Source organism: Aythya fuligula, chromosome 9 (genome assembly GCF_009819795.1).
Source record: "Aythya fuligula isolate bAytFul2 chromosome 9, bAytFul2.pri, whole genome shotgun sequence".
In the NCBI taxonomy this organism is placed as follows: domain Eukaryota; kingdom Metazoa; phylum Chordata; class Aves; order Anseriformes; family Anatidae; genus Aythya; species Aythya fuligula.
The window spans coordinates 2,202,449-2,220,470 of NC_045567.1; the positions used below are offsets into that span (position 1 = coordinate 2,202,449).

Below are 18,022 nucleotides of genomic sequence, written 5' to 3' on the forward strand. Positions count from 1 at the left end.
ATGCCACAAACCTTTTAGGGAGCAGGGACATTGGGAAACAGGTTAGCAAGAATGATCCTAAGCATTGCCTGTAAAAACTAGGAGCCAGACCCCACTCCTCCTTCTTTACTTACAGAAACAGTTACTGAAACTTACTGCTTTAACTCTTCTTTAAAAAGCTCCAAATTACTCTTTTTCTTCTCCTTCTCTCCTTTCTTCAAAGGCTAAAATTAAAGATACATCAGCCAACATTTGAGCACATGAAATTAAACAAAAACATATAAATGATAATTGTGTAACAAAATTTTAGAAAATTTTCATGCATATTTTACCTACAGCTTTAAAACCAAGTAAACTACAGGAGAAAATAAAAGGAAACAGACGTGAAAACATTAAGACTGAATGCTAGCAAACACAGCTAGAAAATATAAAATTAAGGACAGCTTAAACTAAACTTTGTTACTTCTGACTACTACCATGAAGCATATCTGATATAACACTGTCTACAACACACAAATATAAAATACCTGTGGTGTGTTTTGTCAGTTTGGTTCACTTAAAAACTTATAACAGAAATTGATTGCTCTCCTAACAAGCCTTCATGCTCTAATTAAATTGATATGTGTGTGTACTTACACACACACACGTATATACAAGAAGAATTTACGTATGTGTGTATATACATATATTCAAATATTTTTATCCACAGGCAAACATTCTATGTGAAAATAATTTACTTTTCTTGCTTCTTTTCAGATATAAATACAGGTCTGAAGACAGAGTTACTCAAAAAACAGTCAAAGATCTTCAGAAAAGAACTCTTAAATGACAAAGAATATATTCTTTTTTCTTTTTTACTGTAATATATGCACCTCAACTAACTCATGTGAACTTTTATGTTCTACAACATTGTTTTTATATAACCAAATTTAAATGAAAACGTTTCCAATAGGCAGACATACAAAATATTTATTGTGTTACACACTACAGCTTTGGAAAAACTGGACTTCCTACTCACCCCAGGCAAAGTTGTTTGTTTTTGTTTGTTTTTGGGGAGGGTCTGCCAAATAAATAAAATCATTTTTACCTCATTATCTTCAATCACCATTGGACAGGGCAAGTGAGTAAACTGATTGCATTATCTCATAAGTATTTATGACAAATTTGAAAAGCAGTAATACTCTTACAGTACAAATACTTGCATAAGACAAAACAGAACTCAGAATGATAAAAACTACAATTAATTTCTGTAAGTGCAGAGCTTTACATACAATGAGAATAAAAATTGCCATGCAGTTATCACCCCATTATTCCAAATTTCATTTTTGTTTAAAGCTGGAGGAAAGTTAGGATGGGATTACCCACAAATATCACATTATAGCTCATTTCCCACCCTAGCAGGCAGTATCAAGTTTCATGTAACTTTAAGAATTGTAGTAAGCTCTTTCAAAGATTTCTAAGACATTAATTACATATTATACACATACAGTAGTAACAGTAATCACATGTAACTATCACCTGAATTGAAAACTAAGTTAGTAGGTAACACTTCCAGTACTTTATGATGAAATCTCAGTTTAAGATCAAAAAAGTATATCAAACCACTCAGAAGACAAAATAAATAAAATAAAAAGGTGTTCAGTCTGAAAAACTCGCAAGTTCTAGGACTTATTTGGTAGAACCCAAAGAGCTGAAGGGAACTGTTCCAATATTAGCACCCAAAAAGCTCTTTCCAAAAATACTCTGTATCAATTACACAAATGGTCATGGGTTTTTTGTTTGGTTGGTTTTGTTTTGTTTCGGTAAGCTTTAAAGAACTAAAAACAGATGGTAGCAAAAAGAATTGCTTCTAAAATCCCAAATTCTCTGGACTGTAGGTTGTTACTTTACAACAGTCACCAAATCTGTATACGCAAGTCAATTAGCAGGAACACACTGAAAACATGAAGCACCCAAAACAAAGTGCAGTATCAGGTATATCATGCTGGATACAGGTCTACCAGACCTCTGAATTTTATCCTCTTGTTATTTTCTATGGGATTAAGCAAGTCAAAGTTTCCACTCTCTTTTATTGTGTGACTATAATACTACTCTGCAAATAATATTACTCTGCAAAAATCACACAGACTCTTTTCTAAGCACTTCAAAATACTACCTAGAGTCCTAGAGTAGGGAGTTAACATTCAAAGAAGACACTTACAGGCTTTTTGGTTTCTATCATTAAGAGGGATGGAGGCTTCTCATTTGATGGCTGACTTGGTTGATTTTTTTGATCTGAAAACCGTGATGAAGGTTTATAGATTTTACCCCGTTTCTCATCTGTCTCATGCTCCTCTGAAATTAAAGGCAAATTAAAAACAAATTATATTAACTAATAGTGTACAACACAGTTCATTAGAAACATTGTTCTTTCTGAAATATAACCTCATCTTTTAGTATGAAGAAAAAAGAACAAAGATCAGTTATTTTAAAACAAAGCAGTTTTTCCCATGAATTTTAAAGGACAAATCATGTAGCTAACTACCAAGTAAGTTAAAGAAATTTTAGTATCAAGTTTCCATGACTTCTTATAATGCAATATATTAATTTTAAAATGCAATTCAAAGCCAATCTCCATCTTTACTCAAAGCCAAATGATCTACCGCAACCACACACAAAAAGATTAGTAATACCTTTAGATGCATTAACGATTCCTCCTCTTACAAATGTTTTCACTTTATTACCATCACTTCCCTCAAAGGCAGCAAGAAATTCTTCATAAATTTCTGCAGCAGCCTTCTCATCCTCCTACAGAGCAGATGTTAATCAATTTACTATCATCACAGAACATCCAATGACAGCTATTCTTAAATTAGCTATATTATATTCCTTTTTGTTTTCTAGAGTTCATGCTACAAACTCTATCAAATGAGTTTCAATTTTAGACAAACAATTCAAATTTTTGAGGACTGTGGGAAGAAAACAGTATGTAATACTTTAAGCAAATAAGGTCTGTGTGCTCACATATGACTATTCATTTACAAGAGTTCACCTGGCAGCTGAACACTGAAGAGATTATACAAAAAAACAACATTATGAGAGTGGTTGGCTTAATAAAGTTGAGTGAGGCAAACTAAATTAACTTTAAAGAAACTTTCTTTACACTAGTATTTTCAAAAATGTAGCACGAGAAATCCCACTGAAGTACAGAACAAGTTGAGTTTGTAATATCCAAAGACCAAGATTTTCAGAACTTTCACCTTGGCAACTATACGTGTTTCCTAACATTCAGATATTCCTGAGCATCCCAAAATTCAGTATCAAATTTTAATCATTTTGATTTTTCCTATAATAAGTCATTAGACAAAGATGTGTTTTGCAAAACAAGGACATGTACTGAAACAATTCCAGATACAATAGGTACTCATTCTAACTACTGAAATCTAAGGATACAGAACAAACGGAGAACAGGAAATAATATAAGGCAATGTCTGTCTTCAATCTGAGTAGTACAATAATCAATGGATTGCTGTAATTCAGCACTTCAGACTGCCACAGAGAGAAGCAAGCCTGCCCCCCATCCCCATGGACACGAAGAACAAATTAAATATGTAAAATACAATTCCCTTTCATTCTTAAAAAGCTATAATTATCTAAATCAAAATAAAACTGTTGATGAAGCTGGTTATAATCTACCAGAAAACCAATTTCAGCTCTGAATATGTAACAACATTTTCATGGTATACCATTACCTTCTTTTTTAATTCCTCTTGTTCCTTCTTGCTCAGAGTCCGTTTGGCAGCACTCATTTTACCAATACTGAATGCTTTAAGTTTACTTTCCATTAGAGGCTGTAGAAGGAGTAAGAAAAACAAACTGTTTGTAAAACAAAATATAATGTCACTGTTCTCTTTGGCCAAGACCAGAAACTTTCTAAGTGACTCAACATGACAACCATTCCAGATGTTTGGAAAACAAAATAAAAGGCTACCTCTACTTCTAAACTTGCCAATATCTAATATATTTAAAAATAAATAAATAAATCTGTGTTTTATAAAAACTAATTACCTCTGTTTAAATGAGAAAGCTTTTAATATGTTATTCAAAGACGCCTCAGACAAAAGTGACGGGTACTTGCTGCAAGAGCCTGAGACCTTACCACAATGCAAAGCACAGTTTCTAAAACTCTTGGAAAATATGCTTTGCACCACAACTCCTTTTTGATCATCACAAAAAGGGGAAAAAAGAAATGCTCTAGAAGTTCTGACTACTCAGGCTGGAGGAATGTTTGTGCAAGGTTAAACATGTGTAAGTGAAGACTTAAATGGACAATAAACTTATTTTGTACCTTAAGGTTCAAAGAAGTAATTTTGCTTGAATAGGAAAACATTCTTGACATTTACTTCTACTAGTTAAAGCAAAGAAACAAACAAACAAAAAAAAAAAAAAAAACACACTTAAATCCTAGATTCCTTCTATTTTGGATAACTTAATCTGCATTGCTCCCTTCTTGAAACCCTGATTAAAAAAGGACTACAGGTAACAGTCATTTCTGAAGAGTATGGAATTAGCATTCACAAGAGTCTATTTGGGCAATTAACAAATGGTAAAGCATTCGGAGAGCAAAAACAGGAAAAAAAATGTTCAGAAGACATGGGCAATGGGAACGAAAAGAAAAATAAACTTATCTGGAAATTCCTAGTTTAACGCAGTAGCTCATAAAGAACTAGCAAAAGAACAAGAAAAAGGCCCCAAAAGAACAGAACATAATCGATTATCCTCCGTGTTCAAAAAATATTTTTATGCACTGACACAGCTGTCAGGGATGCTCAAAACTACCACTTTCACAGTAATTGTTAAAAAAAATCAGCTCAACATAATAACACATCACAACAAATAAGGTGAAGGTGAAGCATATGACCAAAATTGCTTGTATTCCTTTGAAAAACATTTCCTAATTCCTAATTAAAAGGAGAACTATCAGTTACAAATTAATGCAGTGTTGTCTTTGGAGTCATCTGGCTTATGATGCTATGTTTGTCAACATGAGCTGCTGTGACACGTTTATCAGCAGGTTTTCATCCATCTATGTGTTTTGAAAGTTAATAAAATCCCATTTTCCTGTTGCCTGAAAGACAGCTTGTATTTCAGTATGACAAGCAATACAGAACCCTGGCAAAATGTGGGCACATTGCTATGGTACAGAGATGCAGACAAATACAAACACCATGCTCCTACTCAAGGCTTATCCTGTCATTTGCAAATAGCCTCACAGTAATGGTACAGGATACCTGCAAATCAACCATGAGTTTATGTTATAGTCATATAATGGAAGCAGCCAGACAAGGTCTGGCACTAACTCTTTAGGAATCGTCTCAAAAAAATAAAAAAAAAAAAAAAAAAAAGACCTTCCAAGTGGCCAGAGCAATATACAATGAACAGGATCGAACCTGCAATTTACATTCCAGAAGGCAGTTACAGCATTAACCATATGCAGCTTCACAAAATTACTAACAACAGACCTATACAAAACTTAGAGACTTTCTTCCTTTACCATATGGATTTTCCTTTACATAATGAAAGGAGTAAAGCAAATGATGGAAGCAAGAGCAAACTTCTAGCTAAGCAACCCAATCATTGCATGAAATCAAATTCACATCAAGCACAAGTGTGTTAACTGCAAGATGGCATAAAGTACTGAAAACCCGGTTTCAGACAATAAATATTCAAAAGTGTTTCAAGAATAATTTTCCAAATTATATCAAGTGAAGCAAGACAAGAAACAGAACCAACTTCTTAATGAAAAGTTTTTACTATCACAACTTGAATAATGTTATCTTACAAGAAAGTTAACAGCTTATAATTGACTGTGTCAGATGTCAAATAACATCTTGAAGAAGATCTACACCACTGATGATTTGTCTGGCATTAACGCTCTTATTATTCATTTAAATATATTCTATTAGAATATTTTAAACATATTCCATTATAAATTAAAATGGAGGGTTAAATTAGGGCCACTTGATCTCATTTGTGAGAGAAGCCAACTGTACACGATAAAAAAGTCAACTTTAATATGCACTGACTCTTGTAACTATTCAGCACTATTCTTCAGCATAAGAAAAACATACAGATTTTTACACTAGTGTTTTTTAAAAAAAATTCAAGGAGTATTTTCAAATATAAAAAATGTTTCATTACAACCACCTACAGGTTATATATCAAATGCAGCAGAGTTTATCTACAACAAGTTGTTTTCTCTAAAGGACAGGCCTATTTTGAGTTTCTGGGTTTGTTTTGTTGTTGTTGTTCTTGTGTTTGTTTGTTTGTTTTTTTTAACCTTTTGGACTTACATGTGTATCAGCAGATCCAGTGTTATGTACTGCATCTGGCAATCTGACCTGGAGAGAGAATGCAAAGGAAGTGAGGCACAGAAAAAGAAATGAAGGCGGCAAACAAGTGCTGTTTTTTTTTCTGATTAATTTCTTTGAATGTGATTTTGATTTCAACTTCAAGGTCCAAATACACAAGAGTAAAGATACACACAAATATTTTAAATGATACAGCTGAACATTGCCATAGCATTTACAATTTCAATATAAGGCAAAAAAAGGAATTAACAATAGATATTTTGTGCTACCATTAAAAACATCTACATTTCCACAGCTCAGTTTTACAATCTTGCCATTAACACCATTCCATGGAAAAAATTAAGTCTGTTGCACTGAATCTCCAAAAGTTGTCATTCAAGATTGCTAAAGATTACGGAAAGTGCTTGATCATATTTGCCTTACTATAAATCATTCCCTAAACTGCTCTTAGTATGAGGTACATAGATGGAAGACGGCCATCTCAAGAACACTAATTTAAATCCAATTTGTGAATATTCATCAATTATCTTTATTACTCTAAATTAAACAGTAACTGAAATTTTTAAAATGCATAGAATTAACGTATGCAGAACTGTCACTTTTAATATACTGCACTGGAATTAAAAATTAGAATTCAGTTATTTAAAGCTTCACAGCTTTTTTCAACTTGCTTATTTTTCAGGCAAGCACACTGTATTCCCCACATATTGTAATCTTCTGAAATTTGAGTGATCTAGCAGCAAACGCTGAGTTGCCAATGCCTTGAGACAGTACTCAAACTAGATGATTCTTAACAAGTTTTAAACTACACATGTACTCTATATTCTGTGCTATGCATACTAAATGTTCTGTACTACTATACATACTGTACAAGATGCTTACAGAACAAAAAAAATATTCATATTCACTCCTCTTATTTTAAAATCAATTCTAGGCTACCAAACATGTACACCACCATATGTATAAAATTTGCACAGATTCTTTTTAAAGTAGATTTTTAACGAAGTTGAAGCGGTGCAAACTCCAGCACGCAGGACTATACAATGCCCAAATTCTAGAAACCTGATACAATTTCCACAGTTAAGATAAAACTGCTTGATGCACAATCCTTATCTGGTTTGAAATTTAAAGTTAAAACCGAAAGATTTTCCTTAGCCAGAATCTGTTCACTAGTTACAAAACATTAGCACTTGTTATAACCAGGTATTTATGTTTTCTACCAGAAATAGTATTATCCTGTGCTCATCTCCAGTCTTCCAAAAGCACCAGATGCTACTTTAGAAAAAAAAAAAAAATCTAAATCTGTTGCCATTTCCCATCATTTTTTCTTTCTTCAACTCGGACAGACATTTACCTTTCTACAAGTACGTTCCTACATTTTACAGTCAACTCAGTACAGAAAACATGGTGTGGCAGAGAGCAGTTCAAGAACTGGCACGAAGTCCACAAACGGGGAGGTGAGGAGTGGGAGACAGAGAGAAAGAAAGGTACAACCTTTAAAAATGAGACAAAAGACTCCTAAGAAATATATGTATTTTTAAAGAAAAGGGAAAAAATCTGTTTTACTCTCCCAAATCCACTTACCTGCAACACTATACATTATTCACACCTTTGCACAGAAGAAAAAATTCAGCTCACACGTACCACTAACAGTTCATTAAAACACAGGTAGAAGCAAACACCACAAGCATATTTTACTAATATCACTTTCTGCAAACTTTGCTCTGCGTTTGGTGTGGGGTTTTCTTGTGATCCACAACTGCCCGTGGCACTCAGTGATCTGCTATCCACAATTCTATGTACTGCGAAGATGTAGCTCCAGGAAACCTGTCCTTCCCTGAGAGCTGATGAATGTATAGCACAACATCGCAGGTAAAAAACAGACACCAGGCAAAAGAACTTCCAAGACTGAAAACTGCACTCCACCACCCTGAGGCAACCAACACATCAATTAAAATGACACCCTTTACAAAAACTTGTGATTAGAAAGATTTCTCTCAAAGGTGGGCTGATACAGTGCCATCTTCTTAGTGTATGTACTAAGAGAAGTCAAGACATAATGCTTGGGGGGAAGGAGGTCGTTGGGCATTTTTTGGCAACAGCAGAATGAAGTTAATGTTTCTCAAATCTCTTTCTCTCTTCCATCAGAGAAGTTTTAGAAAGCCATACCTTCGAACAAGGACAGGCACTGGGTGCTGCTTACATGGCTGGCACTAAGTAAGGCAACACATACAGTAACAGGCAGTATGGAAGCTCAACACAATGATGTTTAAGACATGATAAATGACATTCTGAGGACGGGGACACAAAAATTTACCAGACACTAAGTCTGTTTCCCGAGAAACCATCAGATACTGCTGTAAGAGGCTTCCAGGGCATGGCAGCACGCAAGAAATTCAGCGGGCTAGCAGCAGGCCTGCAGCCCGACCAGCAGGAGCCTGCAAGCCCCTGAGGCAGAAAAATCACGGGGCCCTCCAAGCACATCTAAAAGCAGCTTTAGCTGACTCCAGTAAATACACAGACCAAGTTTTTTCCTGTGGTAGCTAGCAGCTTGGCAAAGCCATGTTATTCTCCTCCTCAAACAGTTCTTATTTTTAAGGCCTTCTGATCCCACCGATAAATTTAGTTCACGTAAGTGTAGTACTGCTTTGGACCATCCAAGCATCTGTACCCACGCTGAAGCACAACAGTGAAATATTTCCTGACAAAACTAAGCATCATTAGCTGCCAGTTTGTAAATAACAGTGATTAAAAAAACTAATTTAATTCTCACAGCACTGCACTTTGCATCCAGCTGCACCGCCTGGATGAAAGGGGCAATTTTTTTCCTCAAGAGTTGCATCAGCAGAGTTGAGTAACACAGGCTTGTGAGTCCTCACAAGGACAAGCATTTTAGATAACGTTGCCCACCTGTATTGAAACCCACAGGAAGATTCCTTTTTCCCCTTCTAATGATGTTAAGCAGCTCAATGAACTGCTGAAAGAAACATACGCAAAGCCCTCCTCAGCAGCTGATGATTTCTGAGATACCAGGATAGTTCCTTCGCGGTCCAAACACTGACAGGAAATATTTGATGAGTAGATCTTTCAGTAGCATGGCCAGCATAAACAAAGGGCCTCACTCCCAATTCACTGCCACTACCTCTCTGCATGAAACCATTTTTCTCTAAAAAAAAAAAAAAAAAAAAAAAAAACACCACCATGGCCTCTTTCCCAGCTGGCTCACATCAGATCCCTTCGCTGCATGGGCCCCTCCAAGGATCATGCCAGCATACCTGCAGCAGCAGTGCAGGCTGCTTAATGGCACTCCAATCACCCAGCCCTGTCACATCACAGTCCTGGAGGTCAGGTCACTCAAAACAACGCTACTCCATCTAGCCAAATTTACTCAACCTTCAAAGGGGGGAAAAAAATCTTGAAAGGACCACGTAAATGAAATTTACCACAAATTTATATCAGGAAGCCAACATGGAGACCCCCTTCCATCTCAGATTCTGACACTTCAATGTTCCTCCAGCTCCGCAGCAGTTTCCAAAGCAAGCAGAAAAGACTGCTCTTCCAAATCTTCCCTGCCAGCAATGTCAAGTGCCCACAGGTCTAGCTCTTCACAGTTTCCCCAAATTTAACAATCTCTATGTAAAATTGACATGATCACATCATTTCAAAAATGTTTAAAATATGCTATACAAAGCTTTTTTTTTTTTTTTTTTTTTTTTTTAAAGTTAGTACTGATGCCATTTAGTAAAACATCAAACAGCAACAAAAGCTGCCAAGAAAACCAGCAGCCAACCCCACAGCCGTCCAAATGCTGGGTGCTACCTTTACAACTCCAACGGCTGCAAGCCTGAGTGCAAAATAAAAGCCCTACTCTGCAGAAACTCGTAGCTTAAGGGCACAGTGTTTGTAAGGAACTCTGGCATAAGACACTCCTGCCCTGTTTCAACACTTTCCTTGGATTCTGCCCCCACACCGGGCAGCTGGAGATGGAGCCATGCTGAACTAGATCACTCTTCCCATCTAACTGTCACTTAAGAAAGAGAGAGCTGGGGAGGTTTGGCCAAGTCAAGTTCCTTTGCACAGCAGGCTGCCCTCACTTTCCCCCCAGAATTATGCCAAGCCATCTAAAGAGGACAATGTCTGGGAGGGAAAGAGTGTATGAGGCTGGGAGCAGTTGGTGTCAGCACTGCCACCAAGAAAAGGCAAACGGAATCACATCTTAAATTAAAAAGTTAAAATCCAGCAAGGGCAGAGAGGCATCCCAACCAAACTTGTCTCTTGTTCTTCCTTTTTCTAACAGTCTAGGACACAAATGTTTACAAACACTTGTGAATTAAGTTTTATAGCTAACCTGTTTATTCTTTGCACTTACTAGATTAGTACACTAATATTATTCACTACTTAGACACCACTTGGGCACACAAAAGTAAACAGAAAATTGTTTCTCTGAAGTACTTGCACGGAGTGCTCTTCCACTAGTGCCTTAAACAGAGATGAACAGGAGCTGCCAATATTTAACTTGTTACTGCCAGAGAGGAAACGAAAAAAACACCTCCACTGACATATCCATCTAACCAGAAACACCCTTCTGCCTCTCCTGCTCCTGATCACAGGCTGAACAGTAATACAGGGAGAGCTAAAGACCATGCGTGTCACCATCCTGCAGAATACGACACCCAGCTGGAATGCACCATACTTGCACAGATGTTACATCACTGCTCTTCAAACACTCTAACTTACCAATGGAAGCTGTCCGTTCACAGGCAAGCAGTCATGGTTCTTCAACGTTTTATTAACATATTACCAAAATGCTTATGAAATACATTTAAGATTAGGTAACACTGTTAAAACATTTTTTAGAATGAAAAATGGCAAACCTACAGCTTGGTCCAAGTGGATAATCTCCTCTGCCACCCGGTACCCAATTTGTGCGGTGCATTATACACAAGAACAGCAGATACGCAATACAGTCACTACTCTCAGAAGATGAAATAAGAAACTGGCAGAATCACCCAAGCAGTTATGTTTCATCACATCGAGATAATAATTGAACAGAATCAGAATTTGCCATTTTAGAATTACATCCTACACTAAGCTCTGGCACAGTCTTGGGCTGCCTCCATTTCCTCTTCCTTAATTTTGTTATTTGTTCCTATTTAAATTTCTGGATATCTCATGCACATGTCTTGCCATTCTAATCTCCAAGTGACAAAGTAATAGCTGATGCTCTTACGACACATTTCACATAAGAGATTGTCAAATTTATTTAGAAGTTCATGGTATTATAAAAGCTACCACCACTGCAATGAGGGCACGGTGTGCTCCTGGACCTCTACGATCTCCACATAAAGTTTTCAAATAGTGAATCAAATAGACTGAAATAAACTTGATTTTACACCATAAAACTGGTTAGACATCCCAGACCAGTACTTGGACGCTAAACCCAAAAAAACAAACCCCACACGTTCCAAAGAGGAGAAACCATACCCTCCTGCAAGTGCTAAGGCCTCCAGCTGCTCGGCCACAGCACTTTACAGAGTGCAGAAAGTAAAACCACGCTCTGCTCCTCCCAGGAGGCAGGCTGGCAGCCAGCAAGGGCACATCTCGAAATTGCCTCTGAAACATGTCCTATGGAGTCTGAGACATATCTGTTTTGCAAGAACTACCATTCTTGTAACTTGCAAAAACACAATGCCCCAAAAGAAACAGTGCCTACAACTCTGATTTTGCTAACGATTTTTTTTTTTAATCAAAATGTTTCATAAATAATTACTTGAAGAAATCAAGGAAAATGGTAACTTGTTTAGATTTTTTTACACCTTCATCAGTCTCACTCAGGCACAACTAAAAACACAATTACTCAATCTTCATAGTTAAAATATGACTCTCAGTTCCACCATACTTCTGCAGACATTAGAAAAATATCTATATGGATATACGCACTGCACGTATCCATGAGTTTAAAAAACAAAACAAAACAAAAAAGACAACCCCACCTCCCCAAAAACAATTACAAAGTTGAGGCTGAAGGACACAAATCCCAAGACCTAGGCATGTGTTATTTCACTTTTCAACAAACACATTCTCACGAGTGCACATATGCACTACCACTTTTTTCTTTGCCACGTGTAATAATTTTGGTAACACAAAACAAGACCTAGAAAGTAAAGCATGAGAAGGTCTACCAGAAACACAGCATATACCTCTAAAGTAACGAGAGACTGAGGGGCAAGGGGGAACTGCACAAAGATAGTAAGGCACAGGACGTCCTCAAGGGCTCCAGGCCTCAAAAAATTAACATGCATGTTGGTTTGACTTGACACTTCCTAGAAGTCCCGCTGACATAGTGGGATGACTTCGTAGGAAGAATGAGGTGCCTGCACATCTCCCTGCAAAACTGAGATTTGGGATAGAAAACAATTCTTATAAGTTAACTACTACGTACTTTAAGAAGAATATCATCAGTACAGAAATACTACACTGACAAAATGAAAAAACCTATGGTGTAACTGTAAAAAGAAAGGGATCCTATCTGAGTCAGTTTTGTGTACCACGTTGCCGGTTACAGTAATCAATAAATTGTTGTTCTATAACTAATTATACTTCAAATCCCAAGATATCTTATTCCCTGGAAGCTTCTTTCAATAAATTAAGGCCTACTTTGCTTTGAAAGTTTTCTGTCCAGATCTTGCTTGCAGTTCCAAGCAAAAGGCAAGATCCAGAAAATGTCTCCTGACAATGTTCAAAATAGATCAAAAAGGGAAACAAAAATAAAGCTCTCCTACTCTAATAACAACCAACTACTGGGTAAACATGCAGATATTCTCAAAACTAAATTTGAGCTCGTTTCCTAGTAGCAAAAGGAAAAAAATAAAGTAAGAAAAGAAGTTTTAACTAAATAAAAAAATGTGTGTGTATGTGTGTATATATATATATACGTATATGTATATAAACCTACGTCGCCTACATAACTGACTAGAAATTCCTGAGCCAAAACACAGCTTCTCCCTTGACTGCTTTACACACTCATATAACAAAAAAGAAGACGGGAAGAATTGTCAGGAAAAAGAGTTACATATTTCTGGCCTACAAACTGTAACAAGGCAGAGAGAAATGAGATGATTTTCCAGAGGGCAATGATTTTGCAGAGAGAGATGGCTAGTGCTCCAAGTGCCAGCTGCAGCCTGCCCCCAAGCCGCCTCTTGCCCTCTGCCCGCCCGGGTAGGGGGCTCGGGGGCAGGGAGCCCCGCGCTGCCGCTGCACCGCCTTCAGCGCGCGGCCTTGAAGTCTGCCAGGAGCCCTGCGCAGCTCGGGTTTCCTCACACCCAACCAAGAATAACGATGGGAAAGGAGCAGGGGAGCAAGAAGAGCGGGAGCACCGCGGCGCGCGCTGCGAACATGCGGACTCTCACCGCGGATCGGGAGGAAAGCGCGGGCCCGGCTTCCCCCGCCGTCAGCCCGCTCCGGCACCCCCACGCGCGGTGCGCGCCGGCAGCGGGGGGGGGGGGGCGAGCTGCGGCCAGCGCTGGGCACCCCCAGCACTCGGGGCGGCTCCGAGCACCCCCCCGGGGACCTCCAATCGCCCCCTCACCCCTCAGCGGGGGCCCGGTGCTCCCAGCCGGCAGCTGCCGCCGGTCCTCCCGACAGACGGCCCCGGGACAACCGAGGCCGAGCCCCGGCCCCTTCCCGCCGCCCCCCCCCCCAACGCTCGGGCCCCGCAGGCAGGGCGCGGGAGCAGGCCGTGCACCTCGCGTCCGTCGCGCCCGGCGGCCCCCGCCGCCCCCGGGCCCCGCCACCAGGCCGAGAGGCCGCGGCCGAGCCCCCCCCGGGGCGGCGGAGCCGCGGGGTGCCCGCGGGCAGGGCCTCACCTTGCCCCCGCCCTTTCTGCGAGCCGCCCGGCGCCTTGTCCGCCATCTTGCCTCTCCCCCTCGCTCAGGCCCCGGCGGCGAGGAAGCGAGCGCCGATCCCCCGATGCCCAAGGAAGAGCCCGGCTGGCCCAGGGCGGCGAGCCGAGCGCCGAGTCGCCGAGAGGGAGGGCCCGGGCCCGCCTCCCCCCCCCCGCGGCGGCCGCCATGTCGCGGGGCAGCGCCGGCGGCGCAGGCGGCCCCCGCACTGCGCGGGTCACACCGTGACCTGCACCCCGATGGAAGGGCACAGCCTTGATCGAAACCGGTTAAAAATTTGAAAAATAAATGGTTTTTTTTTTTTTTTTTTTTTTTTCTCTCTCTATTGTAGTGGTAAAAAGTGGTGTGTGAGGAATTAAAGCCAACACGATCAAAAGCCCACCACCGTCAGCTTAGGGCAAATAACAATCTACCCAGAGGTACAGCCAGCGGTGGCACTGGCCTCAGCCTTGCCTGGCGAAAATCCAGCCCTGACAGTTACTTTTCTTTGCCGTCTAAGTTCATGTAGTTAACGTGAGGCAGGTACACAGATGGATACTGTAACACCACGTGAGCAGCATCTCATACCCAGTACAGGAGACCTAGAAGGAACTACATGTAGATATTCTACAAATAATGGGTTATGTGGGAGCTCTGCAAAAGAACATGAAGGAACAACACAAGCCACACAGTGCCATGCATCACCCATCACAGGGGAGAGCCAGCGTGGCAGGGCCCCAGTGGAAAGGGTGCACATACTGCCTTCTGCGCCCACAACACCAGCAACAGGACCCCACAACAAGGGAGGACCCCTTGCTATCCTGGGCCTTCCCATGCCCAAAGGGCAGAACATCTTGGGTAAGGCCAGTGCCATAGCTATGAGCAGAGCCTGTTCCCCATGATACCTCCTCAGTGGAGAGCCGGGAGCAGCCCACTGACAGGGCTGCACTCCCACCATCACTTGCAGTCCTGGGGCTTTAGTGGTGTCTGTGTCCCATCTGGGTCTCCTGCTTTCACATTAGCAGAGAAAAATCCCAAATGAAGTTGCTAGGCAACGCAAACCTGCTTAGCAACCAGCTGCAGTGAGGCAGTCGTCAGGGAGCCCTGACAGCCCACACCCACCTGACACCCTTCTGTCCCTCGGCAGCTATTCCTGGGCACATCCGCTGCCTGCGCCAGCCCTGCGTGCATGGGCCTGTGCGTTTTGGAGAGGCACCAGCAATGCTCACAGCCGCTGTGAAGGACAGACAGTCACAATGAGAAACCCTGACAGCAGGGATCTCTATTCAGATAAAAAACATTGACCTGCATTGCTAAGCCCCTGCAAGGAGAGGAAGAGTAATCATATGGGGTCTTTTTCCATCACCAGACATCTTCCTGCAAGACTTTGAGAGATGACAGTAGGGAACAGCTCACCTAGTCACCAAGTAACCTGTTCACTGAAGGCAGAAGCTTTGGCACAGACAGGACAAGGACTTTGCTGAGAGAAGGCCTGCAGGGTGGTCATGCTGCATGGAGATGTCTGTAGTGCTCTGGTGCACAGAAATGGCCTCAAATATGTGTTGGGAATATGTATGGGAAGGTCTCACACAAGATCAGCATGCACAGTGCATTGAAGGGCTGCAGAGCCCAGTGCTCTGGTCTACACAGCTCTCTTCAACCACCTGCTCTGTGTTTTCCAGACACTGAGCAGTGCATGGTCATGCAATTAGAGGTGAGATTTGCCCCTAAACATACTAACAAACTGAAACAGAAACACACTGGTCTGAACAATATCAAAACACTACATCACATCGAGAAAAGCCCAGGAATAAAATCAGGAAAAGGATAACACCAGCAGATCCCCTGTTCCTGGACTTGATAGCACAGCACCATAGCAACTTTTTTATTGAACACTGCTTACATGGAGATTATGACACATCACATTTCCAATGATTCTCACCTTCCATGTTCAGGGGTTTTCATCATACATGAAAGATGCTGGGGTTGAGATAATACTTAAGAAAAAGATGGTAGGTGTGCAGAAATGAATGAAAGCTTTGAATCCACCAACTCCCAACACGTACCATCCTGTAAGCTACAGAGAGGTGCAGGGACTACAATAATAACCACAAAGAAAGCAGAAAGAGTGTGAGAAGGATTACAAAAAAAAAAAACAAAAAAAAAAAAAAAAAAAAAAAAAGAGCACAAGCATAAAATTGAAGGAGTTGGAGAAATGTAAGAGCAGTGCAAGGGAAAACAGAACATAACAACTAACAGAAGAAGAAAAAAAAAAAAGATCTGAGGAAATAACACACTGGAGGAGGAGGAAGGAAGGTAGACAATGACCTGCTGAGGGTAACAAAGCACACCAGACCTCACTCATGAGGTACCTAAACACATGCTTAATTTTAAGGTGTAGAAGTAATTCTGTTGCTTTTAAAGAGACTATTCATATACCTGGAACTTGGTATGAGGTTAATCTGCGTCTTGGCGAAGGATGGAAATAGGCCTCTCTGCTTCCCTTACTTCTAGATTAGATTGTACCTGCACATCTTCCTCAGGCTGACTCAAGAGCTTCAGGAAAACCTCACTTGACTGCAGAAGGCATGTGTCCAGAGCTTCTCCGGAAGATGATCTGAAGAGAAACACGTTATTCAGCCAGCAGCTGTCCTGAAGGTAGCAGTTTTAGATGTGAGTCTTTTTATGGTTCTTGTTCCATACATCATAGAAACACACAGGTGCTGAAAGCTCAAGGAAGTTAAAGGATCTGGGAACATCAGCTTGGCAGTATAGGGAGAGATACAAATTGGAGATGACACAACAATCGCTAAAAGAGAAGCTATTGTCATAGTACAGGGCCCTGAAACTTACTGTAAAATAGATCACAACAAAAAGGACTGAGCACTTATATTACTGGAACTAATTGCATTATGAAAAACAACAATCACTTCGGAGCTCAAAAAGGAGAAATATCTCACTCAGAAATGGAAAATCTTGATCGCTACCTAAGTCCAGCAGCACAGACACCAGTAAAAGCTATCCGCAGCCCTTTCCCGTACCTCAGGCAGGCAGCCGGTGGGCAGGAGGCAGCGCCCCAGAGGAAAGCAGCCGCTGAGCTCTGCGGTGGGGCCTCGCCGGGCTCCCGCAAGGGGCCGCAGGGGCCGAGGGCGCTCTCCCGGCCCGGGGCTCCCGGCCCGGCACCGCCCCGCAGCACCGCCCGGCGGCCGTGCCGGGAGCTGCTCCCCCGCGGCTCGGCGAGTACCGGGGGTCCCGTTGGGCGAACATCGCTGGTGTCGCCGACCTGCCTCGGGCAGCAGCATTCAAGGGAGGGACTGGGCACCGTGGTGTGTTATCTCCTGCCTACTGCGAGCAACTGGAGTTTAGGCAACACTGCTGCCAGGAGGGGTGGCCCCACACTGCTCAGTACGGGGTGGGCCCAAACTCCGACCTGCTGATTATATTAGTAATTGACAAGGGAAAATAACCTGGAGCCACCTGCAGGGGAAACCTGCACTCTCCACAGGTGAGCTTCCCCAGGTCAGAATGGCAATGATATCAGTATCGTGATACTTATAATTTCTACTTCCTGAATCATGCCAAAATAGCCAAACTGATACAAATAATTATGTAGATACAAATTGCTTTACTCTCCAATTAAGTATGCAAAAATTATCTGGTAATGGATTGGGAGTTAAGGATTAAAAGATGTCCGATGTTTATTGAGCTCCCTTCAGAGGGGGAACCTAATTTAAATACCACAGCAAGCGTTTTGCTATACCTACTGCTTGCACAGCACCACCAGCTCGCCGCTCGCCTTCCCCCCCCCCGAGG

At 41.1% G+C, this 18,022-nt stretch overlaps 1 protein-coding gene across 1 annotated transcript; it reads right to left on the bottom strand.

The window, feature by feature from the left end:
• Positions 1–721: 721 nt before the first annotated feature.
• LOC116492455 lies at positions 722–17,511 on the bottom strand. Its single transcript, XM_032193219.1, has 6 exons — positions 17,251–17,511; positions 6,312–6,359; positions 3,711–3,809; positions 2,652–2,766; positions 2,180–2,313; positions 722–1,039 (listed from the first exon to the last, which is right to left on the bottom strand). The coding sequence occupies exons 1-6, from the start codon at positions 17,509–17,511 to the stop codon at positions 881–883; spliced, it is 816 nt and encodes a 271-aa protein (XP_032049110.1). The 3' UTR covers positions 722–880.
• Between the last annotated feature and the right edge of the window lie 511 nt (positions 17,512–18,022).